The sequence below is a fragment of the Podarcis filfolensis genome (genome assembly GCF_964270895.1).
Source record: "Podarcis filfolensis genome assembly, chromosome: W".
Classification (NCBI taxonomy): Eukaryota; Metazoa; Chordata; class Lepidosauria; order Squamata; family Lacertidae; genus Podarcis; species Podarcis filfolensis.
This window is the reverse complement of record NC_139619.1, coordinates 41,249,989-41,277,029: the sequence shown is the minus strand read 5'-3', so window position 1 is coordinate 41,277,029 and position 27,041 is coordinate 41,249,989. Positions and strand designations below refer to the sequence as shown.

General features: G+C 46.1%; 1 protein-coding gene across 1 annotated transcript in view; it reads right to left on the bottom strand.

The window, feature by feature from the left end:
• Positions 1-26,503, bottom strand: part of LOC310753816 (inositol polyphosphate 5-phosphatase OCRL-like) — a gene marked incomplete at both ends in the record, with an annotated part of 73,813 nt that extends 47,310 nt beyond the window's left edge. The window contains 1 exon segment of the mRNA XM_083595150.1: positions 26,483-26,503. Coding sequence (XP_083451276.1) covers positions 26,483-26,503 — 21 coding nt within the window.
• Between the last annotated feature and the right edge of the window lie 538 nt (positions 26,504-27,041).

Genomic DNA, 27,041 nt, shown 5'->3' with positions numbered 1-27,041 from the left:
TATCCGGGTAATTGAAGTCCCCCATTACTACTATCTCCCTTCCTTTTGCATGCTTGGCCATCTGTTCCAGGAAGGCATCATCTATGTCCTCCGTTTGGCTTGGGGATCTATAGTAAACTCCCACAATGAGGTCACTGTTATTCTTCTCTCCCTTAATTTTGACCCAAATGCTCTCACTTTGGCTTTGAGGTTCTAAACCTTGGATCTCTTCACAGGTATACACCTAAGGTGTGAAACCTAAGACGCTGGCAAGTTAGCAATGTCATGTGACTTTAAGTAGTCAAGCTCGTTAAGTTGTTAAGTTGCTCAGTATATAAAGAGTGTTTGTTTTCTCTGCCTGTGGGGCGTGAAGCAAAAATGTCTGAAAGCTCCGGAGGTGTTTCTGTTATCTTTCTGCAATAAACCTGTCTTTGGAAAGACAGGCTTCCCTGTGTCGTTATTTCTTTGCTGCTGAGACTTTGAAGCTTGTACTGCAACAAGAATCTCTGCACTGGACTTAGTTAATGCTCTGCAAAGAGAACTGTTGCTGGTGGCGCAGCGGAAGCGTTTACTGGACCAGTACACAGACTCTCTTAGGTTATGGCTCCTTCTACGTTTCTACAGCTGTATTGTGTGCAGAGAAAGTGAAAGCAGCTTTCGGATGAGAGAAGACCAGCTTGGTCGTAAATCCAGCTCTTAAAGGAACTGAGAGGCTGCAGAAAGTTGAGAGAGCTGCGTAAGTGAAGATTTACAGCTTCATTAGCTGCAAAAGGCTAGCTTGACCTCCCGTTGTGTTTTTGTTTTGTTAATAAAAACAGAGAACGGTGGTAGGTTGCTAGTGAAGAGACGGAGGGAAAAAAGTTTAAAAGGCGTCAGAGGAGGCTGGAGGTGTCTGAAAAGTGAGTAAAACAAATCCCAAGGGGAAAGAGAAGCAAGGGCACACAGAGGGAGTAGCAGCAAACCCCAAGAATGGCAGTGGAAAATTTCCAGGTTCCCTTTACAAAGTTGAACTCTGCTAATTACGTGCAGTGGTCTAAGAGGGCTCAAGTCTGGTTGGAAGCCAAAGAAGTGTGGGCTGACTATGTCCAGAGGCGAAAGCCGTTTATGGCTGTTGCAGCAGATGCCACAGCAGAGCAACAGGCTGCTGCACATGCTCAGAACAGGGAACATGATAAAATGGACACTAAAGCTAGGTGCATGTTGATGGTATCGATAGACGATTCCCAATTACCTCATGTGGAAAATTTAAGGTCTGCATTTGAAATTTGGGAAGCTCTTAGGCGAATTCACCATAGAGCCACGCCCGGAGAGAAGGTGAACATTATACATGCTTTGTATGAGTTGAAACTGAAGCCAGGGGATAGTGTGGTTGAACACACGTCACAGATGACTGAGTATTTCAACCGACTGTCATCTCTAGGTGTGAATTTTCCTGAAAATATTAAAGTTTATACTCTGCTTAGCAGCCTGCATGCAGGGTTTGAAAACTTAGTACTAACTTTACAAGTTTTGCCAGAGGACCAGCTGAATATGAATTATGTGACTGGTAGATTGTGTGAGCAAGAATATCAACATCATCGAAAACGTATTGATAATTCAAATACCCCAAGGGTTGGATGTTCAGATAATTCCCAGTGTGGGGGAACTAGCAGGCAGAGCTGTAAGGAAGCCTCACAAGTGTCTGCTATGGCCAGCAAGTCATGTTTTCGATGTGGCAGCAGGTTTCATTTGATAGCAAAGTGTCCAGAAAAGCAACAGGAATTTCAACAGTCCAAGGCCAGTTTCCGGAGCTACAGGGGAAGACGACGTGAGAACTACAAGAATCAACGATCCAGAGGGGGAGCAGGTGCTGATAAGGGACTATCTGCAATGGCAGCACAACAGAGTCCTAAAAGGAGCCAACAAACCTTGAAGTGGATAATTGACAGTGGAGCAAGTCACAGTTTAGTTCCAGCGACATCTAGTGGCAGCTTGATGAACTGCAAGACATTGCCAGTTGCAAAAACTGTGACTATAGCAGACAATAGTAAACGAGAAATGAACCTTAAAGGCACAATTTATGTTAATTGTTTGCAAACTAACCTTCCTGTTTTTGTTCTTCCAGGAATGAAGAATGGACTTTTGAGTGTGTCATGCCTGGTAAAAAGTGGTTTTAAGGTCGAGTTTGAAAATGATGTGTGCACCATTTCGAAACAGGGGAAGGAGCTAGTTAAAATTCCCTGTGAGGATGGGCTTTTTGTTTTGGATGAAGAGCAGTTAGCAGCAGGTAGATGTTCAACAGGTGAAGCGCAAGCTAAGTGTGTAAATAAGGCTCCTCATACAGGTTGTGCACATCTACTACACAGAAGGTTAGCTCATATATGCTTTAAGTATGTAAGCAAGATGCCAGATTTAGCTGAGGAGTGTAACATTAAACCCTGTCCAAATTTTCTGGATTGTTGTGCTTGTAAACATGCTAAGGTTAAGACATGTAACTATCCTAGATCTGATAGAGTAAGCAAAAAACCCTTTGAACTTGTGCACACAGACGTGTGTGGCCCTATGCCAGTCAAATCGCTTGGAGGTGCGAGATTTATGCAAATTTTGGTGGATGATTTTTCAAGGGCTAGTTGGGTTTTCTTTCTGAAAGAAAAATCACAAGCAGCTTCCATCCTGATGGATTGGATTGAAGAAGTCGAATGTAAATTTGACACCAGGGTACGTAAAATACAATCAGATCATGGTGGGGAATATGTGAACCACACGCTGGAGACGTGGTTAAAAAGGAAAGGTATAGTTCATAGACTTACCAATCCCTATTCACCACAGGAGAATGCAGTTGCCGAAAGAAAATTTCGTACATTACAGGAAGCCATTGCTGCTTTGCTGTTTGATTCTGGACTTCCACAGCGTATTTGGGCTGAGGCTGCACTGTATGCGAATTATACTTTTAACAGAGTATACAATAGCACAGTAGGCAACACTCCTTACTTCATGCTATTTGGGAAAAAACCAAAAATTGATCATCTAAGAGTTTTTGGATGTCGTGCTTATGTGCTGGTGCCTAGGGCACAACGTAGGAAAGGCGATCCTAGATCTAAAGAAATGTTTTTCTGTGGTTATCAAGCAAACACAAAAGGTTGGAGATTTGTCAATGTAGAAGGCAATCAAACGAAAATCACAATCAGCAGAAGTGCAGAATTTTGTGAACAGGATGGTTGGAATAAAATTCATGGAAATCCTGACATACTATTTGATGTGGTGAACAGTAACAATGAAACTCAGGCCCCTGGGCAGGTATTAGTTCCAGAACAGGCTGAGGAATTTGAGTCTAAGGACGAGGGTGAGAAATCGTCTAGTTCACCCAAGTCTGTAAAGTCAGAATCTTCTAGCTCTAAAAGTTCACCTGCACAGCAAGAGAGACGTGTAAAGTCAGAATCAGAAAGTTCTTCAACTACTAGTGACAAACAGGTGACGACTAGTGATTCTGGGTCAGAGGGAGAAACTGAAGGAACATCGCAGGAACTGTTAAGGCGTTCCAAGCGTACCAACAAAGGTAAACCTCCTGAAAGGTACCAAGCTATTAGTGTTTGGGCTGGTTTGGCAAATTGCGAACCTGAAAGTTTTGAGGAGGTTGAGCAATTACCCCAGGAGGAGGCCAGTAGGTGGCGTGAGGCCATGCAAAAAGAGTTGAATTCTATGAAAGAACTAGGTGTGTTTTCCATCACCAAACTGCCAGAAGGTACCAAGGCAGTAAGTTGTAGGTGGGTGTACAGGATAAAGACAACAGCGATGGGGAAACCAGAGTACAAAGCAAGGCTTGTAGCTCGAGGTTTTACGCAAAGAAAGGGGTTACATTATTCCGAAGTCTATGCACCCACTTCAAGGAGTGAAACCCTACGGGCACTATTAGCAGTTGCTGCTCAGAAAGGGTTCAAAGTGAATCAATTTGATGTCTCTACAGCTTATCTTCATTCAGACTTGGCTGAAGAACTCTATATGGAGCTACCGCCAGGATTGAAAGTTGGTAAATCAAATCAGGTATGGAAACTACATAAATCTATTTATGGACTCAAGCAATCTGCTCATAATTGGAATGAGTGTTTGAATGACGTTTTGGTAGGCATTGGTTTTAGCAGGAGCAAGGCTGACAATTGCTTATATTTCAGAGGTTCAGGAGATGCTCAAGAATCTTTGCTTGTTTATGTAGATGACCTGATTTATACTTCAAAGACACAAGAACAAGTAAAAAAACTAGCCAAAGAGTTAAATAAACACTTCAAAGTTAAGAATCTTGGTGATGTGAAGGTCTATCTTGGTGTTCAGATAGATAGGACCAAAAATGGCAGTTTTCTACTGAATCAAAAAGGCAAGATATTGCAAATGTTGAAAAAATTTGGCATGACGGAGTGTGCAGGTGTTAGAACACCAATGGAAATGGGTTTTGTAAAAGACAATGAGTTCAAGGATAGTGCTGAATTCAAGCGTGCTGAAATCTTTCAGTCAGCACTGGGAAGCTTACTTCATCTTTCGCAATGGAGTAGACCAGATATTGCTTACGCTGTTAACTTACTCAGCAGAGAAGCTTCAAAACCTAGTGTAAATGCATGGAAAGGAATTCAAAGAGTGTTAAGATATTTACAATACACCAAAGATTTTTGCCTTGAATTATCTTCTGAAGGACAAGCACAGATTACTTGTTGGGCAGATAGTGATTGGGCAAATTTAAAAGATAGAAAATCAGTGTCTGGCTGTGTAATAAAATTTGGTAACTCTCTGATTGGGTGGAGATCCAAGAAACAGAACCTGATTGCTTTGTCGTCAACAGAAGCTGAGTTCTGTGCCTTATCTGAGTTATGTAGAGATCTAGAATTTTACAAATGCTTGGCACAAGAGATGTATGAAAAGGCCATCACTCCAATCACTGTATGGGGTGATAATCAACCGTGTCTTAAGTTAGCACAAAATGGGCAGTTTAAAGGTCGTACAAAACATTTGGATATCCGCTTTCAAAATGTTTGTCAAACGGTAAAAGCAGGAATTGTTAAATTAAATTACTGTCCCAGTCATGAAAATCAAGCTGATGGTTTTACGAAACCGCTTGGGTTTCAGCGGCATGAAAACTTTTGTGAAGAAATGGGTCTGAAGTAATTTTGTTTTTGCATTGCCAGCGAGAGGGGGTGTTAAGGTGTGAAACCTAAGACGCTGGCAAGTTAGCAATGTCATGTGACTTTAAGTAGTCAAGCTCGTTAAGTTGTTAAGTTGCTCAGTATATAAAGAGTGTTTGTTTTCTCTGCCTGTGGGGCGTGAAGCAAAAATGTCTGAAAGCTCCAGAGGTGTTTCTGTTATCTTTCTGCAATAAACCTGTCTTTGGAAAGACAGGCTTCCCTGTGTCGTTATTTCTTTGCTGCTGAGACTTTGAAGCTTGTACTGCAACAAGAATCTCTGCACTGGACTTAGTTAATGCTCTGCAAAGAGAACTGTTGCTGGTGGCGCAGCGGAAGCGTTTACTGGACCAGTACACAGACTCTCTTATCCCTGACATATAACGCCACTCCTCCTCCTTTCTTGTCTGGTCTGTTTCTCTGAAATAGATTGTATCCCTCCATTATTACATTCCAATCGTGGGACTTATCCCACCAGGTTTCAGTGATTCCTATTATGTCATATTTAGTTTGCTGTACCAAGAGCTCAAGCTCATCTTGTTTATTTCCCATGCTTTGCGCATTAGTGTACAGACATTGAAGTCCATTAATCATTCCCCCGTGTCTCTTATTTAAGGATTTTTTCCTCCCACCACTAGGTCTGCGTGCTGTTTGCTCCATTCGGTCTATGACATTTGGATGATCATCTTCATCAATTGATAGACTCCTACCTTCAGGAGCACTGTCTCCCTCCCCCACATTAGTCAGTTTAAAGCCCTCCTGATGAGGTTTCTGAGATTTTTTGCAAAAACATTCTTCCCAACCGTTGTGAGGTGCAGCCCATCGCTTGCCAGAAGTCCATCTTCAAGAAACTGCATTCCGTGATCTAAGAATCCAAACCGTTCCTGTTTACACCATTTGCGAAGCCAGTTGTTCACTTCCACTATTTTTCCCTCTCTCCCTGGGCCACGTCGTTCAACTGGGAGGACAGATGAGATGACAATTTGTGCATTTAATTGCTTCAATTTCCTGCCCAGAGCCTCGTAATCTCTTTTGATCTTCTGGAGGCTATTGCTTGCAGTGTCATTGGTTCCCACATGAACCAAGAGGAAGGGGTATTTGTCAGTGGGTTTTATGATTCCTTGCAGTCGTTCAGTTACATCTTGGATCTTAGCCCCGGGGAGACAGCACACTTCCCGAGACATCTTGTCAGGCCCACAGATCACTGCTTCTGTTCCCCTCAGTAGGGAATCCCCTATCACCACTACACGCCTCCTCTTAGGTCTGGTCGGGGTTCTTCCGTGAGCTGTCCGTTCCAAGGTCGCCTGCACATTCCCTGAGGACTGCCTTTGCTGCTCGTCTTCATATACCTGATCAACTGTAATGAGGGAGAGATCCTCAAATGGAGTCTGCTCTTCGTCTTCCATGCTAGGGGAAAGGACCTCAAAGCGATTGCGTATTTCTAAACAATCAGAGCGAACCCTGGGCCTCCTACTTCTTTGAGTCACGTTTCTCCATATATCTGGCTCCTGTGTTGGTGAACTAGCCTCCTTCTCAGGGGAGTCCCCTGTCTCCTCCTTGGTGGAGACGGTGTGCTCTGTTGCTTCCAAGAAGAGCTCCAGCTCTCTAATTCTTTGGAGCGTAGCTACACGTTCCTCCAGTTGCTGGACTTTGTCTTTTAAGAGGGCAATCAACATGCAATTGCTGCAGGTAAAGCTGCCTGCAACCTTTGGCAAGATGGCAAACATTGCGCAGGAACCACAGGCGACTGCAGCTGTTCCCTCACCCTCCATCTTGAGAAGGTGTCGTTGGGGGTGACTACAGCGGTCCTCCACCATAAAAAGCGTGAAGACAGGACAAATAAATCCCCCCAAATAAACCTATATCTCCCCCAACAAACGTTTGAGACTAGCTCCCCTAAATCTAAAAGATGGATCAAACTGCGCGCGCCACTAGGCGCGCACCGCTGCCCTACAAGCTCTGACAAGCTCCTCCAACAGCTTATCACCTACCTCAACAGAAGCCCTGCCCCCTCTGACCTTTGCACAGAGAAAGCAGCTAATCAGCCACAAGAAACTCACACAAGAAAACCCTTTTTGTTCCTTCTTCAGCTGCTGCCCTACAAGCTCTGACAAGCTCCTCCAACAGCTTATCACCTACCTCAACAGAAGCCCTGCCCCCTCTGACCTTTGCACAGAGAAAGCAGCTAATCAGCCACAAGAAACTCACACAAGAAAACCCTTTTTGTTCCTTCTTCAGCTGCTGCCCTACAAGCTCTGACAAGCTCCTCCCACAGCTAATCACCTACCTCAACAGAAGCCCTGCCCCCTCTGACCTTTGCACAGAGAAAGCAGCTAATCAGCCACAAGAAACTCACACAAGAAAACCCTTTTTGTTCCTTCTTCAGCTGCTGCCCTACAAGCTCTGACAAGCTCCTCCCACAGCTTATCACCTACCTCAACAGAAGCCCTGCCCCCTCTGACCTTTGCACAGAGAAAGCAGCTAATCAGCCACAAGAAAATCACACAAGAGAACCCTTTTTGTTCCTTCTTCAGCTGCTGCCCTACAAGCTATCAAACATAATGTTGTGACCAATATCTTGTGCCTATTCAATCATAGCAGATTTAACCATTTCATCCTGCGTATTCCATTTCAACAGCAAGTTATACATTCTTGAAAGTATCTTAGTTTTGGGGTCTAACAATTCTGTTTCCAATTTTGATTTTTCCACCTGGAAGCCAATTTTTTTGTCCAAATTATAGGCCTCTCTTATTTGATAATAATGAAGCCAGTCTCGCACTTTATCTTTTAATTTCTCAAAACTCTGCAATTTCAATTTATCTCCTTCTTGTTCCAAAATTTCCCATTATTTCGGCCATTTGGCCTCCATATTGAGCTTTTTCTGAGCCTTCGCTTCCATTGGTGACAACCACCTTGGGGTTTTATTTTCCAATAAGTCTTTATATCTTATCCAGACATTGAACAATGCTTTCCTGACAATATGGTTTTTAAATGCTTTATGTGCTTTAACCTTGTCATACCACAAATATGCATGCCACCCAAAAACATTATTAAAACCTTCTAAGTCCAAAATGTCTGTGTTCTCAAGAAGCAGCCAATCTTTTAACCAGCAGAATGCTGCTGATTCATAGTACAATTTAAAGTCCGGCAGGGCAAATCCACCTCTTTCCTTTGCGTCAGTTAGTATTTTAAATTTTATTCTGGGCTTCTTGCCCTGCCAGACAAATCTAGAAATATCTTTCTGCCACTTCTTGAAACAGTCCATCTTGTCCAAAATTTGCAATGACTGAAACAGAAATAACATTTTTGGCAATACATTCATCTTTATAGCTGCAATTCGACCCAACAAGGAAAGCTTCAAATTTGACCATATTTCTAAATCTTTTTTCACTTCTGTCCAGCATTTCTCATAGTTATCTTTAAATAAGTTTAAGTTCTTAGCAGTCATATTAACCCCCAAGTATTTTACTTTCTTAGCTAATGTCAAACCAGTCTCCTTCTGAAACCTCTCTTTCTCAATCGGTGTTAAGTTTTTCTCAAGAACTTTAGTTTTTGACTTGTTCAGTTTAAATCCTGCCACATGACCAAATTCTTGAATCAGTTCTAATACTCTTTTCGTACTAGATTCGGGCTCCTGTAACGTCAAAACTAAGTCATCTGCAAAAGCCTTCAGTTTGTATTGTTTGGCTCCAACCTGAATACCTTTAATCAGACGGTCCCTTCTAATCATATTTAACAAAACCTCCAGGACCGAAATAAAAAGCAATGGGGAAATTGGGCAGCCTTGTCGTGTCCCTTTCTCTATCTTAAATTCCTCTGTCATCACATTATTGACTATTAGCTTAGCTTTTTGCTCTGAATAAATTGCACTTATACCATTTTCAAACCCTTGGCCCACCCCCATTCCCTGAAGATTTTTCTTCATAAAATTCCAAGAAATATTGTCAAAAGCTTTTTCCGCATCTATAAAAATTAAAACTGCTTTGGTATTGATATTCACTTGCAGCTTCTCCAAAATATTAATTATGTTCCTCGTATTGTCAGACAAATGTCTACCTGGAAGAAAGCCGGCTTGATCTTTATGTATCTCTTCAGTTAATACCTTTTTTAATCTGTTAGCCAAAATATCAGCAAAAATTTTGTAATGCACATTAAGCAGGGATATGGGACAGTAGTTCTTAAGTTGTGTCTTTTCAGACTCAGTTTTCGGTATGAGTGTAATGTCAGCTTCCTTCCACGACTCTGGCGCCTTTTTCCCCTCCAGAATTTCATTACAAACCTCCTTTAGTGGCTGAATTAACCAATCTTTCAGAGATCTATAGTATTTGGAGGTAAGACCATCCGGCCCTGGAGATTTGCCCAACTGCATATTCTGAATGGCACCTTCAACCTCCTGTTCTGTAATTTTGTGATTCAACATTATCTTATTTTCTTTTTTTTTCAATAAATATTTATTAGATTTTCCAATTTTATATAAACACAAAAAGAAAAAGAAAAAGAAAAATATTAAAAACAAGTCAATTTCCATAACAATTTTTCAATAACATGTTTCTTTGACTTCCTCGTACCTCCCCTTCTTGTTTTCTAGTTCAACTTGTTAATCCAGCAAATCCTAATCTCTTAACATTCCTTTTAAAATAACACCTTATTTTCCACTCAACTTTTTAAAATTTAGTGACTTAAACAATTTTAATCCCTATTATCTTTATCATAACAGCTAGAGACCACAAAAATTCAATCCAACATCTTTTCAGAGTTCATTAATTTTGTAGTATTTCTGTAAATAGTCCTTAAATTTCTTCCAATCTTCTTCTGCTGACTCTTCTCCCTGGTCGCGGATTCTGCCGGTCATTTCTGCCAGTCCCATACAGTCAATCAACTTCATCTGCCATTCTTCCAGAGTGGGTAGATCTTGAGTCTTCCAGTACTTTGCTATAAGTATTCTTGCTGTCGTTGTAGCATACATAAAAAAAGTTCTGTCCTTCTTTGGCACCAAATGGCCGACTATGCCCAAGAGAAAAGCCTCTGGTTTTTTCAGGAAGGTATACTTAAATACCTTTTTCATTTCATTATAAATCATTTCCCAGAAAGCCTTAATCTTTGGGCACGTCCACCAAAGGTGAAAGAATGTACCTTCAACCTTCTTACATTTCCAGCATTTATTATCGGGAAAATGATATATTTTTGCAAGCTTGACTGGGGTCATGTACCACCTGTATATCATTTTCATAATATTCTCTCTCAAGGCATTACATGCCGTAAATTTCATACCTGTGGTCCATAACTGTTCCCAGTCAGCAAACATGATGTTGTGTCCAAGATCTTGTGCCCATTTAATCATAGCTGACTTAACCGTTTCATCCTGTGTGTTCCATTTCAGCAGCAAGTTATACATTTTTGACATAATTTTATTTTTAGGTTCTAGCACTTCTGTTTCTAATTTAGATTTTTCCACCTGGAAGCCAATTTTCCTGTCCAAATTGTAAGCCTCCATTATCTGAAAATAATGAAGCCAGTCTCGGACTTTATTTTTTAGTTTCTCAAAGCTCTGCAGTTTCAGTTTATCTCCTTCTTGTTCCAAAATTTCCCAATATTTTGGCCAATTGGCCTCCATATTGAGCTTTTTCTGAGCTTTCGCTTCCATTGGTGACAACCACCTTGGGGTCTTATTTTCCAATAAATCCTTGTATCTGATCCAAACATTAAACAGAGATCTCCTAACAATATGATTTTTAAATGCTTTGTGAGCTTTAACCTTATCATACCACAAATATGCATGCCATCCAAAAACATTGTTAAAACCTTCTAAATCCAAAATGTCCGTGTTTTCAAGAAGCAGCCAGTCTTTCAACCAGCAGAATGCTGCTGATTCATAGTACAGTCTGAAGTCTGGCAGGGCAAAGCCACCCCTTTCTTTTGCGTCAGTTAAAATCTTATATTTTATCCTGGGCTTCTTGCCCTGCCAGACAAATTTAGAGATATCTTTCTGCCACTTCTTAAAACAGTCCATCTTGTCCACAATTTGTAATGTTTGAAACAAAAATAACATTTTAGGCAATACATTCATCTTTATAGCTGCTATTCGACCCATCAAGGAAAGCTTCAAATTTGACCATGTTTCGAGATCTTTTTTCACTTCTGACCAGCATTTCTCATAATTATTTTTAAATAAGTTCCCATTTTTAGAAGTCATGTTGATCCCCAGATATTTCACCTTCTTCACCACAGACAGACCTGTTTCATTCTGAAATTTCTCTTTTTCAAACAATGTCATATTTTTCTCTAAAACCTTAGTTTTGGTCTTGTTCAATTTAAATCCTGCCACCTGACCAAATTCTTGAATTAATTCTAAAACTCTTTTGGTACTAGATTCAGGCTCCTGTAACGTCAAGACTAGATCATCTGCAAATGCTCTCAATTTATACTGTTTAGCTCCGACCTGTATGCCTTTAACCAACCGGTCCCTTCTAATCATATTCAGCAAAACCTCCAGGACCGATATAAAAAGTAAAGGGGAGATTGGGCACCCTTGTCGTGTCCCTTTTTCAATCTTAAATTGTTCCGTAACCACATTATTTACAATTAATTTAGCCTTTTGTTCAGAGTATATTGCACTTATACCATTTTCAAAACCTTGGCCTACCCCCATACCCTGTAAGTTCTTTTTCATAAAACTCCAAGAAATGTTGTCAAAGGCTTTCTCCGCGTCCACAAATATCAAAACAGCTTTAGTATTTATGTTCACATCTAACTTTTCCAAGATGTCAATTACATTCCTCAAGTTATCAGATATGTGTCTTCCCGGCAGAAAGCCCGCTTGGTCCTTACATTATCTTATTTTCTTGAGAGATTTTTTGTAATCCATTTGTTCTTAAAAATTGGTCTATATCAGTCTCTTTCTGTGGCCCTTGTGTATATAGTTGTTTAAAATATCTCTGGAAACACTTTCTAATCTCCAATGGATTCTGTATATTCTTTCCTTCCACATCCAGATTTGTAATAGTATTTAATTTTTGTCTTTTTTTCATCTGCCAAGCTAGCAGTTTCCCACATTTATTAGCTGATTCAAATGTCTTTTGTCTCATCTGCTTAATTTTCCATTCAACTTCCTGATTTATCATTTTCATGTATTGTACTTGATATAATTTTATTTCTCTCAGAATCTCTTGCGACTTTGGTTTCGCTCTTAATTTCTTCTCTCCTTCTTTTATTTTTTCCAAGATTTTATCTTTTTTCTCATTTTGTATTCTCTTCTTTAATGCATTCTGTTGAATCAGAAACCCTCTCATAACCACTTTGCTTGCGTCCCAGATTACTCTTTTTTCAACCGTAGTCTTCAAATTTATCTCAAAATAGTCTCTCAGGATTTTTTGGGCCTTCTTAGTGACCTCTTGATCTCTAAATAAGGTGTCATTCATCCTCCATCTGAAGGAACCGATTGGTGTTAATTTCATCTCCATCTTCACTGCATTGTGGTCGGAGCAGGTTTTTGGGCAAATTTCCGCTTTTCGAATCTTAGGTGCCAGTCCTCTAGTTATCCATATTTGGTCAATTCTTGTCCATGTCATGTTGGCTTCAGAGAAGAATGTTCCCTCTCTTCCAAGGGGGTTCTTGGATCTCCAAATGTCAATCAAGTCCATATTGTCAGTCAGTTCAAAAAAGGTTTTTGGTAGTCTGCCATCTTTAGTTACAACTTGTCTCTGCGACTTATCCATATTTGTAGATACCACTCCATTCATATCTCCCATCAGGATAATATTATAGTCCATGTAGTCAAGCAATGTCTCTTGCAATTTCCTAAAAAAATCAGATTTCCCCTCATTTGGTGCACAATCAAAAATTTTTCTCCTTGTGATTGAATTTCAATTGCCCCCCATCTTCCTTGTTCATCTTTAAAAACAAATTTCGGTGATAGGCTCTCTTTAGCATAAATAACAACTCCTCTCTTTTTAACCTTGTCCGATGAAATAAACTCTTGACCCAATCTTTTATTAATCAGTACTTTCCTGTGAAGCCTTATCACATGAGTTTCCTGTAAACAAATTAAGTCCAATTGTTCCTGTCAGAGCTACCCTAGGTCCCAGCTCACAAAGGACCAACGCTGCTTCGTTGTTAAGTACAAAAGTCTTTATTGAAGTTCAGTTTCACTTCCAGAGCCGCAGCGCGCAGCTCTACGTCTCAACTGTCAGACCGCTGATGCTCCGTCTGAGTCTCCTCCCCCTTGACACCAATTTAAGATTCTAGCCTTGCTCCACCTTTTTCGCTGCTCTTTCCTCCTCTGGGTCCGCCTGCCCGCCCGGGTCTCACCCCTTCTAGCCTCCTCTGAGGCTGATTCCCCAGAGCCGTCTCCCTCCCTCCGGCGGGCTTTAGGAGCTGGTTCCCCATCCGGGTCTCCTGCTGTCCCGCGCGCCTGCACATTTGAACTTGGCGCGCGCGCCCAGCCAGCAGCTTTCCTCCTGACCGTTTCACTGCTGCTGTCACTGCTTCCCCCTTTGGGGGGGCTAGCTGCAACTGACCTCCCTTCCGTTCCTCCACTCTCCGATGGAGGCGTGGTCAGCCCTGACTCCCTCTCTGGAGGAGACGCTGGCCCTGACACATGTGACTCTTCCCCCCCACTACGCTCTGGTGGGGAAACTGGTCCCGATCCTCCACTGCTGTTTTGGGGTTCCCCTCTGGCTCCTTGTTTCTGGTGAGTCCCCCCTGGGACCCCCCTTGCCCTGACCATCGGCGCCCCCTTCTGGGAATCTTCTGATTCACTGGAGAAGCTCATGGAATCTCTCGGGCCACTGTCATACTCCCCTACGTTGCCCTCGGATTCTTCCCCTTCGCTCTCCCATTCCTCTCTCCCCATTGCTCCTGCTCCTGATTCCCTGACATCCATCCCCCCCTCGAAGCCCCCCCTTCCCCCCCTCCCCCTCTTCGGGTGTGGGTTCCGGGTGCTCCAGTGCTGTGGGTGTGAGTGCGGGATACCATTCTTCCCCCCTGGTGTGTAGCCGGTCCGCTGGATCCGGCCCAACCGCAACGGGCTCGTCGACGTCGATTTCCTCTGCTTCCATCTCTCTGCTGATGTGCTCGAATCCAGGATCCTCCCGCAACACGTCCATGTCCTCCCCTCCCCCGGGTACCTCTGGTGAGACTGCTTGCAAAGGTCCCCGCAGCAGCTCCCTGCGCCACCCCACCTCCGGTTGAGTGTCCCACCAATAGGAGCGGTCTGTGGCAAACCCCGAGAGTGACCCCTCCGGGGAGCTAGTTTCCGGCGTCGTCTCTTCAGCTGATGAAAAACCCTGGAACGTACTGGCTGACAGTGTGGGTGTGAAGAGCCAGTCGTCGAAATACTCTGCCGGCATAGGTCTGTGTGGGAAGAGTGCATGGAACTCATCTTTAAGATAGTGCTCCTCCACGGCATAGCACGGTACCCACCTGTTGGCGCTGGCTGGGGTACCTTCCCTGGCGAGGAGGTATTCCACCCCCTCTTCCGCCCACCTCGAGTCCAAAATCTCCATGACCTCGTTGAGTGGCGTCGCCCTCCGTGACCCCTCCCTCTTCGGAGATTCGTTAAGCGGGTCTGGCGCGTTCCCTGGCGCCTGAAACCTGTGGGGTGCCCTGTAGGGTGTGAGCACTGACCTATGAAAGACTGGGTGCATTCTGGAGCCCTCCGGGAGCGTCAACCGGAAGGCCACTGGATTGATTTGCGCCACGACCTGGTAAGGCCCCAGCTGCTTGTGTTTGAGCTTCCTCTTGGCTAGCGTTCTGGCCGGCACTGCCTGGGCAGCTAACCAGACCCAGTCCCCCACCTGGATGTCCTCCCCGACCCTCCTGTGCTTGTCTGCCTGCACTTTGTAGGCGTGTTTCGCCAGTTCCAATTGCCTTCGGAGTTGCTTGTGGACCTCCTGTAACTCTGCTGCTAAGTGCTCTGCTCCCCTTGGCTCCCCCTCCCCCTTCGTCTCTAACCCCGGGAAAGTTCTGGGATGCCGCCCATTATTGGCGAAGAACGGTGTCACTCCTGTAGACCCGTGCTTCGTGTTGTTGTAGGCAAACTCGGCCAGCGGTAGGTAGTCCACCCAGGTCGAGGGTTGTTGATTGGCATAGCATCGCAGGTACTGCTGCATGATGGTGTTGACCCTCTCCGCTTGCCCATTGGTCTGCGGGTGTCGTGCCGACGCTAAGTTGATCTTGACGTTCAGGATGCCCAGCAGCTTCTGCCAGAAGCTCGAGACGAATTGGCGACCCCGGTCGGACAGGATGGACCGCGGCAAGCCGTGAGCTTTGAACACGTGGTCTATGAACAGCTTGGCGGTCTGTTCCGCTGTGGCCACCTTCGCACACGGAATAAAGTGCGCCATCTTGGTGAACATGTCTACGACCACGAGTACCGCTGTTTTGCCTCGCGAACTGGGCAGATCTGTGACAAAGTCCAGGGCCACTCTCTCCCACGGTTCGAGCGGCGTCTGTAGGGGTTCTAGTAGACCCGCCGGCTTCCTGTGTACCGGCTTGGCCCTTTGGCAGGTGTCACACCTGGAGACGTAATCCGCGACTTCTCCCCTCACCTTGGGCCACCAAAAGTCTCTGGTTACTAATTCCGCCGTCTTGTCCTTGCCGAAGTGCCCAGCGCTGGGCGCGTCGTGTAACTGCTGCAAGACTTTCGCGCGGAGGTCGTCTCCGGGTACGTAGAGAGCCCCTTTGCGGATGAGCAGTCCGTCTCGTATTTGGAACTCGTCGTCCTTCGCTGCGCCTTTTCGCACCTCCTCCATCTTGGATTGCGTGAACGAATCCGTCTGCAGCGCTCGACGCACCGTGTCCAGGTCCACGGCAGCTGAAGCGCACGCCCACGCTTTCGGTGCGAAAATGTGCTTGGCCGCCACCGGCGACGCTTCCTCGAGATACTGCGGCTTCCTGGATAGTGCATCCGCCATGACGTTGTTGTCTCCCGGGATGTATTCTATCCAGAAATCGAAATCCGCAAAGAACTCCACCCAGCGAATGTGTCTCTGGTTCAGGAACCGCGCCGTGCGCCAGTACTCCAGGTTCTTATGGTCCGTGCGGACTTGCACTGTGTGCCTGGCTCCAACGAGGAAGTGCCGACCCGCCTTGAAAGCTGCATGAATGGCCAGCAACTCCCTGTCCCAGATGGTGTACTTCTGTTCCGCCTTGCTGAGTTTCCTGGAGTATAATGCGCACGGTCTCCATTCCCCTTGCGGATCTTGCTGCAACAGGACGGCCCCCACCGCTCTGTCCGAGGCGTCCGTCTCAACCCTCATTGGTCTGCTGGGGTTTACATGTAGCAGCTGTTCTTCAGACGCGAAGAGACGCTTGAGTCTCCGAAAGGACTGCTCCGCCTGGTCCGTCCAGGTGAACTTCTTCTTCTTGGAGCTGAGGGTGTCCGTGATGGCCGCCGTCTCCTTCGCGAACCCCTTGATGAACTTGCGATAAAAGTTGGCGAAGCCGACGAACTTCTGGACCTCCTTCCGATTGCCCGGGCTCTTCCAGTCCAACACCGCGCGGACCTTGGTGCTGTCCATGGCGAGTCCCTTGTCGGACAGCTTGTAGCCCAGGAAATCCACCTCCGTCATGTCGAACTGGCACTTCTCTAATTTGGCGTAAAGTCTGTGCTCCCGTAGCCTCTGCAGGACCTCCTTGACGTCCCTCTCGTGAGCCTCCTGCGATACCGAGAAGACCAGGATGTCGTCCAGGAAGCAGACGCACTTCTTGTAGAGGAGTCCCGCTAACACGTGATGCATGAAAGCTTGGAAGGTATGGGAGCCATTTTGCAGACCAAAAGGCATTACGCCATATTCATAGGTGCCTAAAGGTGTAAACATGGCTGTTTTCCACTCATCGCCCTCCCGCATGCGTATAAGGTTGTACGCCCCTCGTAGATCCAACTTGGTGAAGATCCGTCCCTTCCTCACCGTCGCGAGCAGGTCGTCGATCTTGGGCATGGGGAATGCTGCGGGCTTTGTTTTGGAATTTATGATCCTATAATCAACTATGAGCCTGCGTTGGGGCGTGTCCTTCTTCTTCACGAAAAACACGGGACTGCCCCCCACTGCTTTAGATTCTTGGATGAACCCCCGCTTCAAGTTGTGATCTATGAACTCCCTGAGTTCTTGCAGTTCGTCTTCAGACATGGAATACAGTTTCCCAGTCGGCAGCGTCGCTCCCGGCAGGAGGTCAATCTTGCAGTCGTAAGGCCTGTGGGGAGGCAGGTTATCCGCTTCCCTCTCGCAGAAGACCTCCAAAAACTCCTTGTACTTGTTGGGTACCGCTTGCACCATGCCTAGGTGTAACTGCGGTTCATCCTCTTGCCCCTCCTCCTCCTGGCGGGTCTGGATGCAGTGTTCTGCGCAGTAGGAGGAGCAGAAGGTCAATTGCCGCTGGTACCATGCTAATGCCGGGCTGTGCTTATCCAGCCAACTCATACCCAACACTATGGGCGTGTCTGACAGGTGGGTGACGTTGAAGCTGATGACTTCGCGGTGGTTTCCAATTTGCATCACCATCGGTGGTGTTTGCTGTACCACCTCTCCTCCCAGTAGCTTCCTGCCATCGACCGTGACGACATTTAGGGGCATGGTGGCTGGCAGGAGTGCTATGCGATGTTGCTTGATAAAGTCCACTCCTACAAAGTCTGCGTTGCTCCCAGAGTCAATGGTTATTGGTACTTGCAGGGTGTGCCCATTGGGCAACTGGAGCGATGCGGTGAGTTGCACCACTGGTTTGGGTGGGAGGGGGTCTGTGGGCTGTAAAATCTCTGGGGACTGCTTCACTGACTCGCCTGGTTGGGCCCCAGTCCTTCCCCTTCCAACCAGGCTTCTTCTTCCCCCTGCAGCTGTTTCGGCTGCTGACCTGTTCCCTTTACTGTTGCTGAGGCTGCAGTGTGCTTCTGGAGCCTCTGGGGACACTCTTTGGCCATGTGCTGTGCACTGTCGCAGATGTAGCACTTCCTGGTCCCTCTAGGGTTTTTAGTTGCCTGCTATGTGGCACCTCCTTGAATCTGGGCAGGCCCTGACCAACAACCAGGCCCCTTTCCACAGAGCTCCTCCTTGGCCAATGACTTCCGGTGCAAGGAGTGGGCAGGTTTTGGCTCTGTTAAATCCCTAGGCTTCCATTCTCCACTCTTCTGAGTACACGCTGCTCCTGCAGGCATGGCAGACCACATGGGATGAACTGTATACCTTAACCGTTGGCTCCATTCATGCAATGGAGCTTCTGTGGTACTTGGCTTGGAGCATTTGGCTTCAGCCCATTGGCTCTGGAAGTCACAGCCGCTGCCATCCTGGGGAAGCTCTCAGAGTTACAGTACTTGCCTCTTTCAGGGCTGGGAACAGGGGGGTGCATCAGGCCTTTCTGCTCTTAACTCATGCCCCCCCTTTCAGTCCATAGCTCCAACAAATGTGCTCTGCCCCCCCCCCCAATAGGTGAAGGTTGTGGCTGACCGACGGTACCGGAAAGTGTTTGAGGATATTGTTCAGTTGATGGACAGGATGGAGAACGAATTCCTTCCCTCCCTGGAGGGAGGTAAAGACAAATAGGATCCTCTCCAACCCCTTAAAGAGGGTTTGCTGCAAAAAGACCAGGGGGGAAAGAAGCCCTTGGCCCATCTAGCTCAGTCTTGAGCGGTTCCCCAGGATTTCCGGGGGATCTCTCCCAGCCCTACCTGGAGATGCTGGGGATAGAACCTGGGACCTTTGCATGCAAGGCTGATGCCCTTCCACTGAGCGGCAGCCTCTTCCTCTTCCTCGCAGGCAAAGACTCCAGGGGTAGCCAGCGTGGTGCCCTCCAGATGCTGGACTACAACTCCCATCATCCCCAGCCAACATGGCAAGTGGCAAGTGCAGCAATATCTGGAGAGCCCCACGTGGACCTGTTGCATGTGCAGTCCCCTAAATGAGAGCCCGGGGCCAAGGACAAACTTCCCCCTGGAGCACGTTTCCTTGCCTCTGCTGAAGGCAAGCACTCTCTTTCCTCCCCCCCCCCTTTTGCTCTGCAGTTTCCGTTTGAGAATGTGAAGTTCCGGCAGCTGCAGAAGGAGAAGTTCCAGATCACAAACAACGGGCAGGTCACCCTCCACTTCTCCTTTATCCCCAAGCTCAGTGACAGCCAGTATTGGAAGCCATGGCTTTGCGCTGAGCCCTGCGAGGGATACTTGGAGCCCAGCGCGTCTCTCTCTGGAATCAGAGAACTGTAGAGTTGGAAAGGGACCCCAAGGGTCATCTAGGGAAGGCCTTCCTTTTCTCCTCCTCTTCCCAACCCTCCTCCCTCAAACCTTGGGAGTTTGGTAGAGCAGGGGAGGCTTAACATTTGTGGGCTGCATTGCCCCATGCTCAAGCCTCCAAGGGCCACACGTCAAAGCAGCGGAGCCCAAAGTGTAAAAGTGTGTGTGGCCAGCTTTAAACAAACACACACACACAAATGTATTGAAGCCAAACAATGCTGGAGGGTCCCCAAACACCTTTTGGCATCGCAGGGAACCAGTGAGAGCAGTCCGTCCAAAAATTACTTTTTTAAAACAATGCATATTTTTATGTTGTGGAGGCACAAAAATATCTTGGGGAACATATACAACTAGCCAAACTTTTAAAAACTCAATGAAATGTAAACTAAAAAAGAAAGTTACATTGGGGGCGCAAAAATCCTTTCCCTTTTTATATTCTTTTGTTAGGATCACTTTCTCTTACCCTCCAGTATCCTGTCACCATCTTCTGTGCAGCTGCTGCTTTGGAGGACTAGAGAGGAAAGTGGGGGGGGGGGACTGAGTCGCTTCTTCTCCTAATTCTTGAAGTTAAGGTTTCCCCCATACACCTGTGAGAACAGGATGCTGTACTAGATGGGCCATTGGCCTGATCCAGCAGGCTCGCATTGTGTCCTTCTGTTCAATTCTTCACTGTCTTCACTTTTAATTTACAGACAAGCAAACCTGGCTGTGCCAAAGAGTGTATCTACCTGACCTCCTCCCGTTTTAGGTGAGACGGTGGACATTTCCCTGGATGTGTACGTCAGCAAGGAAGAGAAGATTGAGGCTATCTTTGTCCTTCACCTTGACCCTGGCAAGGACTATTTCCTCACCATCAGTGGGAGCTACCTACCAAGCTGCTTCGGGACCTCCTTGGAAGCCTTGTGCTGGATGTCTACCCTTCCCACTCTGCTTCCCTGCTTGAAAAACAGCTGCTCTTCCACTCAGAAATGTGGGGGCTGGGGGTCCTCCGCTGCATTCCGCTTCAGCTTCTGTAGCTGTGCATCCGCTTCCTGTGTGCTGTTCATGCCCTTTGTTTGCCTTGACTGAGTCATCCCAGGTTCTGGTCCTCCCACCTGCCCTTTCGCAGGGCCACTGAACCGTGTGCATTTCCCTGCCATCTGCCCAGATACTGTTCAGCCAACGGGCTGTTTCTTTCTCTTCTCAGGGCCTGTGCCATTAACACCCTTGGTTGTCTTTTGCTCTTGCCTTCCTCCTCTGATCTCAGGGAGAAGACAGCTTCCTAGAAAAGGTAACAGTTGGTTTGCTATCCTCTAGATGTTCTTGTAGCGGGCTCAAATCAGGTACAGGCAACGCCCCGTTTACACGGGGGTTGCGTTCCGAGGTACCGTGCGTTTAAATGAAATTGCGTATATTGGGGACAGCATTGGAAAAGCCTGCAAACACCCTCTAAACTTCCGGAAGCCCTTTGGAAAGGCCTTTTGAAAACCAGCAGCCTCCCTGCAAAACTCCTTGCTCCAACTCTCCACAGGCCTGAGAGGTCGGTGCCAAAGCTCCTGGGAGGGAGTCGAGATGCTGTTTCCATGCCACTTTGCCGCTTTTGTGCTCTTGGGGGGGACATTTTTGCCCCTTCAAGTGCCCCTTCCAGCTTTGCGGCAGTGTGCATGTGCCTCGAAGGCACGTAAATGGAGTTGCCCTTGTCAACGATCAGCAGCTGCTCCATGCAGTGGCAGCTGGTCCCTTAGGGCAAACCAGGCACTACCCCACCAACCTCACCTGCCTGCCTTCTGACTCAAATCCAGTCCAGGTGGTGACTCTAGCTCTCTGCGTTTTTCTCTTCCCTAGTCTCAACGTGGCCCTTGTAGAACTCGGCAGAGGAGAACGGAGACGAAACCAGAATTTGCCAGCACTGCTTGTAACTGATTTTGCGCTGCTTGACTCTGGGTCCGCTTGCGATTGGCAGCACGGGAGGCAGAAAGCCCAGTCTCATGATGCAGGCGCCAGCCCCCTCTGGCCCCAAGAGCCAGTTTTCTCCTTGTTTCTGTGCTCAGCCACTGCTGCACAGGCTATGCCACTCTGGCTTACTCTTACCACCTGAGCACTGGCATTTGGGAAGCGGTAGTGGCTGCTTTGGGGTGGCTCAGGGAAATGTCACTCCTCTCGAAATCAGATATACTTGGGTGTATTATCCTAGCCACAAGGAGACAGTGGTGACTGTCAATTTGGACAGCTGTAGACATTGAGAATCATGGAGGATATGTTTATCAGTGGCTATTTCTTGCCACTATTATCACAAACCACATGCTTTTGATTACCAGTTTCTGGGGAACATGATGGACAGAGTGCTCTTGTCCCCGTGTCCCTATGGACTCCCAAGGGCATGTGGTTGGCCATTCTGGGAACAAAATGCTGATCTAACCCAGCAAGGCTCCTGTGTTCTTTAGCATGCACCAGCTACTCTTGCACTAAGACTCTGATACAGTATGTGTCATTCCCCACATCAATACTCTCTCTCTCTCTCTCTCTCTCTCTCTCTCTCTCTCTCTCAAGACAGGGGCGGGGAGTATTGGTGGCGGGGGGGGGAGGGGAGGGGGGATGAACTGGGTCCTAATCAACAGCTGCCCTGGGGATGAGGGGATCAAATTCTCCATCCTTGTCAACTCCTTTTAGTGATGGGCTGCTTGCCACTGCTGTGCTCCTAAAGCTCTCTTGCTCCCCCCTCCTCTCTTTTTCTTTCTCTTGAATGTGGTAGCTTGAGATAGAACTAACCACCCTGAACATTTCTGGAGAGGAAGATGGGAAGGAGGCAGGAGGCATGGTTCACCAGCTGCTGTGTGCTGCATTGCCCAGACAAAGTCGTGGGCTGGGGCTCCAGCTGTTGCTCAGTTTCTACCACTGCCTCTGCAACGTGCTCTAGACAAGGGGTGGTGAACATGTGACCCCATCATCTCATCATGCTGGCTGGGGCTGCAGCCCATCAACCTATGAAGGCCCATCCATGTTCTGTTGCTGTTTTTGTTACTTATTTCCTGCCCTTCACCCTAAGGTCCCAGGGCAGGTTCCAGCAATTTAAATAAAATGTTAGCCAAACCTCATGTCCACAGCTGCATATTCAGTAAGCTTTTGGGTGAACTCCACATCCGGAGTGGGAGGATTACGAGCTGCATATTAATAGGGGGAGGGGGACGGCGACGGAGGTAGCAGCCTAATTAGAGCCTCCGACTTCAACTAAGCGTTTTTATTAGTTTTTATTAGTTTTTATTAGTTTTAGCCTCTTCCAGACCTCAAAACTGCACCTTAAGGACTTTAAAGACTATTGGCTGTCTGTCTCGTCGCCTCGTTTTAATTAGTTTAGTCTTTTATTGTTTTATTGTTTATTTATTGTTTTACCGTCGCACTGTTTACTGATACTGCTACACTGACTTACAACCTTGGAGCTCCCGGACGACGGATTGGCTTGAAATACAGCTAAAGAAGCAGAGGAAACCGCTGAACTCCATTGAGCCTAACTTCGATAAGATAAGTCCAAGAACTCCCCCATGAATACCCTCCCGCCCCAAGTTAAGGCTTAAAGAAGGAAAGGTAGGGAGGCTCCCTGATCCAACAGCCTGGATACCGGTTTTCCAAACTTTACCTCTACCTTTATTTCTACAATAAAGTGCCCAATAAGGGAAGCTTCCAACTTAGAGAATGGTGTTCACAAGACAGAGCTATAAAGAGCTGGGAATCCCCCTCACCAAAGCGGCTGAACCCTCTACAAGAGGAAGGCAGGTGAAAATCTCACAATATTTTAAACCGAAAACAGACAAAATAAATAATGCTGACAAACGATACCCCCACGAATGGTCCATAGACCGCACCAGGTACGGGGAGCCTATGGAAACAGACGAAGAAGGGGTGGGAGTCAATCTGGCAACGGAAATAAAACAAGCTGCCATAGAAGATGAAACCTCAGTGAATCAACCGGGGCTGGAGCAGGAACAAGAGCCACAAGAGGAAAACCCAGTAACTAAGACAGATGACCCCTCCCAAAGACCCAGGCCCGGGGAGAAGATGGGGTTTCACACGAATGAGGACCTGGAGGACACAAGAGCCCAATATCTGGACTTGGAATGCCTCCCCTACACACTAACAGGGCTATATAATGATCTGTTAAATGAACAGAAGTTGCAGATAGGCAGAGAACTGGGACACATCAAAGACTTCCTCTCAGAATGCTTGGGCCTACTTACCACCCTGACTGAAATAACTAGGAGAATAGACATCTTGCATTCATATAAAGTTCTCTCTAGCACACCAAACGATAACAGCATTAAGGAAAATAAAACCCGACATGAGGTGGAAAAAAGGAAAACATCTAGGATCAAAGCAAACCAGAAGGGAAACTTAATAGACCCTAAGAAACCCCTCTTAAAGGGGAAGTGTCCCAGGAATAAAGAGAAGAAGCCCAAGAACGTAAAAATGGGAAGGAAGACAAAGCTCCCATCTCGAACAAAGAAAACGAACTTCACAAGACTATTTAAGCTACTAGAGAATTCAAATTCAACGAGCCCAGCTAACCCAGTTCTGCCACCCCTTGATAAAAGTCGAAGCCCAAGCCCAAATAAAAACCTCCATAAGGCTGGGCTTTTCAATTCAACAGAGGAACTCCATAAGGCTAGGCTTCATAATTCAACAGAGCAATTAGCGCTCCCAAATGGAACCGCGGGAAAATCAAGGGAAAACCCGAGCCCTAAGCAAGAAACTACTCCTAAAACAACATACTCTCGCAGAAATCTAATTCTTAATAAACAAAAACTTATCATCCTACCTGTATACATGCACAAAGATCTCCTTTCCCCAGCACAACAGAGAATCTATATTCTCAAGAAAACTGAATTAGCCGTTAGAGGGCTCGTCCCAGCAGAAAACATCATTAACGTTAAATTTCTGCCATCAGACAAGGACCTAAACAGAGTTGTGGTAACATTCAGAGACTGGCACACAACCAAACTAGTTTCAGACAATAAGGACACGCTACAAAGGGTTGGATTGCAGGTGACTCGCCTATTCGAAGTGTCCGGTACTCCCACTCCTCTCATCGAAACAATCAAGACTGATAAGATAAAAATAAAGCCGACAATGTCTATGATGGACAAGAACTGTAAGATGCTTCAACTAGAGGCAGATAAAGCCCCAAACCAGCTGGCTAAAAGACCAAAAACCCTATCCCCAAACCACGTACCAGATGAAAGCTCCAGCATAGAGAAGGAAAACCGTTTCATAGCAACTATTGAACAAATACATAAAGCTCAGGACGCACTAATTGAAAGATTAGCATCCATAAGGAAATCTATTACACTCCTAGCCACACCCGTCACCAGGGAATTTAACTATGCAACTTATACCACAAAACCTTTATCCAACAGTGAGTGGACACTAAGGCGATTCCTATCGCCAGAGGAACTCGGACCTACGGAACCACCTATAGCAAAGAAAACAATAACACATCAAGCTGAAATAGCGGTACCACCAGGCAAGAACGGTTCAATCTTTGTGGACAACCTAGGAGCCCTAGACACCATTCACACGGATGACTGAAATAAGGTCACGAGGAAAGAACGCCCCTCCGGGACACTAAAATATGTCCAAGCACACACCGTGCCAAAATGTCCCACTATACACCCCAAAAGGGACATAATGAATGATAAATTCCAAATTGGCCAGAAGCCTAAGTTTGATTGTCCCTTGAGATGTCTGACAATCAAAAATCACAAGCTGACCACCTGTACGTGGAACATCGCAGGGTGGGGAGCTAAAAGCAAAGATCCCAATCTAATGGACTTCCTCACTAAATTTGACATCCTATTCATCCAGGAAACCTGGTCGATAGACGAGCTCTACCTGGATAATTACCACTCGTGTATAAAAAGAGCAACACCTAGTCAAAGAGGGGGCAGACCCAAAGGAGGCTTAGCCTTACTGTTCTCAACGCAGATACAAGCTAATATTACCCAATTACCCTCCAATGATGAATGGTCTGTAGCAGCAGTTTTAGATTTTGGACAAAGCAAACTGCTATGCATAAACTTATACTTACCTACATGTCGACGGCAGGCACAAGTAGAACAACTATGGAAAGAAGTGGAAGCCCACTTGGTGCAATGGAGGAGACAACACCCGTCAGCCATGATACTACTAGCTGGTGACCTAAACGCAAGAGTGGGCCCCAACGACAATGCCCTATACGCACATTTTCACCAATGGCCTCCAGAAATGGAAACTATCCCACCCCTAATGACAAGATCATCCTACGATAAGACATGCAACATTGGAGGACTACATTTAGCACAGATGGCCTACAGACAGAATCTACACTTACTGAATGGGGCTATACAAGGAGATTATCCTGGTCAATATACATATTGGTCAGGACACAAACTGTCAACGATAGATTATTGCATTGCTTCCCAGGACCTGATCCCTAGGATATCAAAATTCAACATTACAGCAAGAGCTGAAAGTGATCACCTACCTTTATCCCTCGTGTGCGATTTACCCTTTGATCTGCCCAAACCACAACACAGATATCAACCAGATCTAACACCTGGAACAGGCCTCAAGAAAATCAGATGGAATGGACAAGTGAGCGAGCGGATATCTAATTGGTACAAATCTGAGGAGAGCTACCGTCTCTCAAAAGCAATTATGAAAGGGTGCCTAGAAACAGAGGAGAGCGCCCTGAACATGATGACAACATATGAAATGCTTATACAAAAAATTCAAGAGTTTGTTGTAAAACCGAATTCCAAGTCTCCCCATCATAGGAAAGCTTCCAGGGAGTGGTTCGATCACGAGTGTATAACCTCCAAGAAATCATTGATCCACTCCTTCATCTGCCATAAGGATAATCCAACAGAGGATAACAGACAAAAGATGCTTGAAGCCAAAAGAAGCTACAAAAAACTCCTGACACAAAAGAAAAGATACGCAATGAAGTTATTATGGCAGCAACTGATAGAGGCCTCCAAATCAAGTAACCCATCATTATTCTGGAGAATCGTAGCTGTACAGCCGGATAGGGGCCTATCACAACTATCCTGCTGCATATCAATGAAAGCTTGGGAAACACACTTCCATAATCTTTACGAGGAATCTAGCGATGAGTCCTATGCATTAGACATACCGGAAGATCAGATACAGCCATGGCCAGCAGTCTCAATAACAGAGACTCATCTGCTGATTGACCAACTAAAGAACGGGAAAGCCCCCGGAATTGACTGTATACCAGCGGAACTTTTTAAAACCAATGCGAACTGGTGGGCCCCCTTGCTAGCCTCTCTGTTCACATATATAGATAGAACTGCACAGATTCCACACGACTGGGGGACTTCCATCATTATTCCCATTTACAAGAAAGGCTCGAGGGACGATCCCTTCAACTATAGACCTATAAGCCTCCTGAATATAATAAGTAAATTATACGCTAAACACCTCAGCGAGAAACTGTGCGAATGGATAGAAAGAGCGAAGATTCTTGATGATGCACAGGCAGGATTTAGACAGGGGAGATCCACAATGGATCACTGCCTGATCCTACAGCACCTAGCTGAGAAATACACGTCGCACCACAATCACCACCTATTCGCAGCATTTGTAGATTTTAAAGCAGCCTTTGACTCCATCCCAAGAACCCGACTCTGGGACAAACTTAACAAATCATCCATAGACCGACGTCTGCTGCT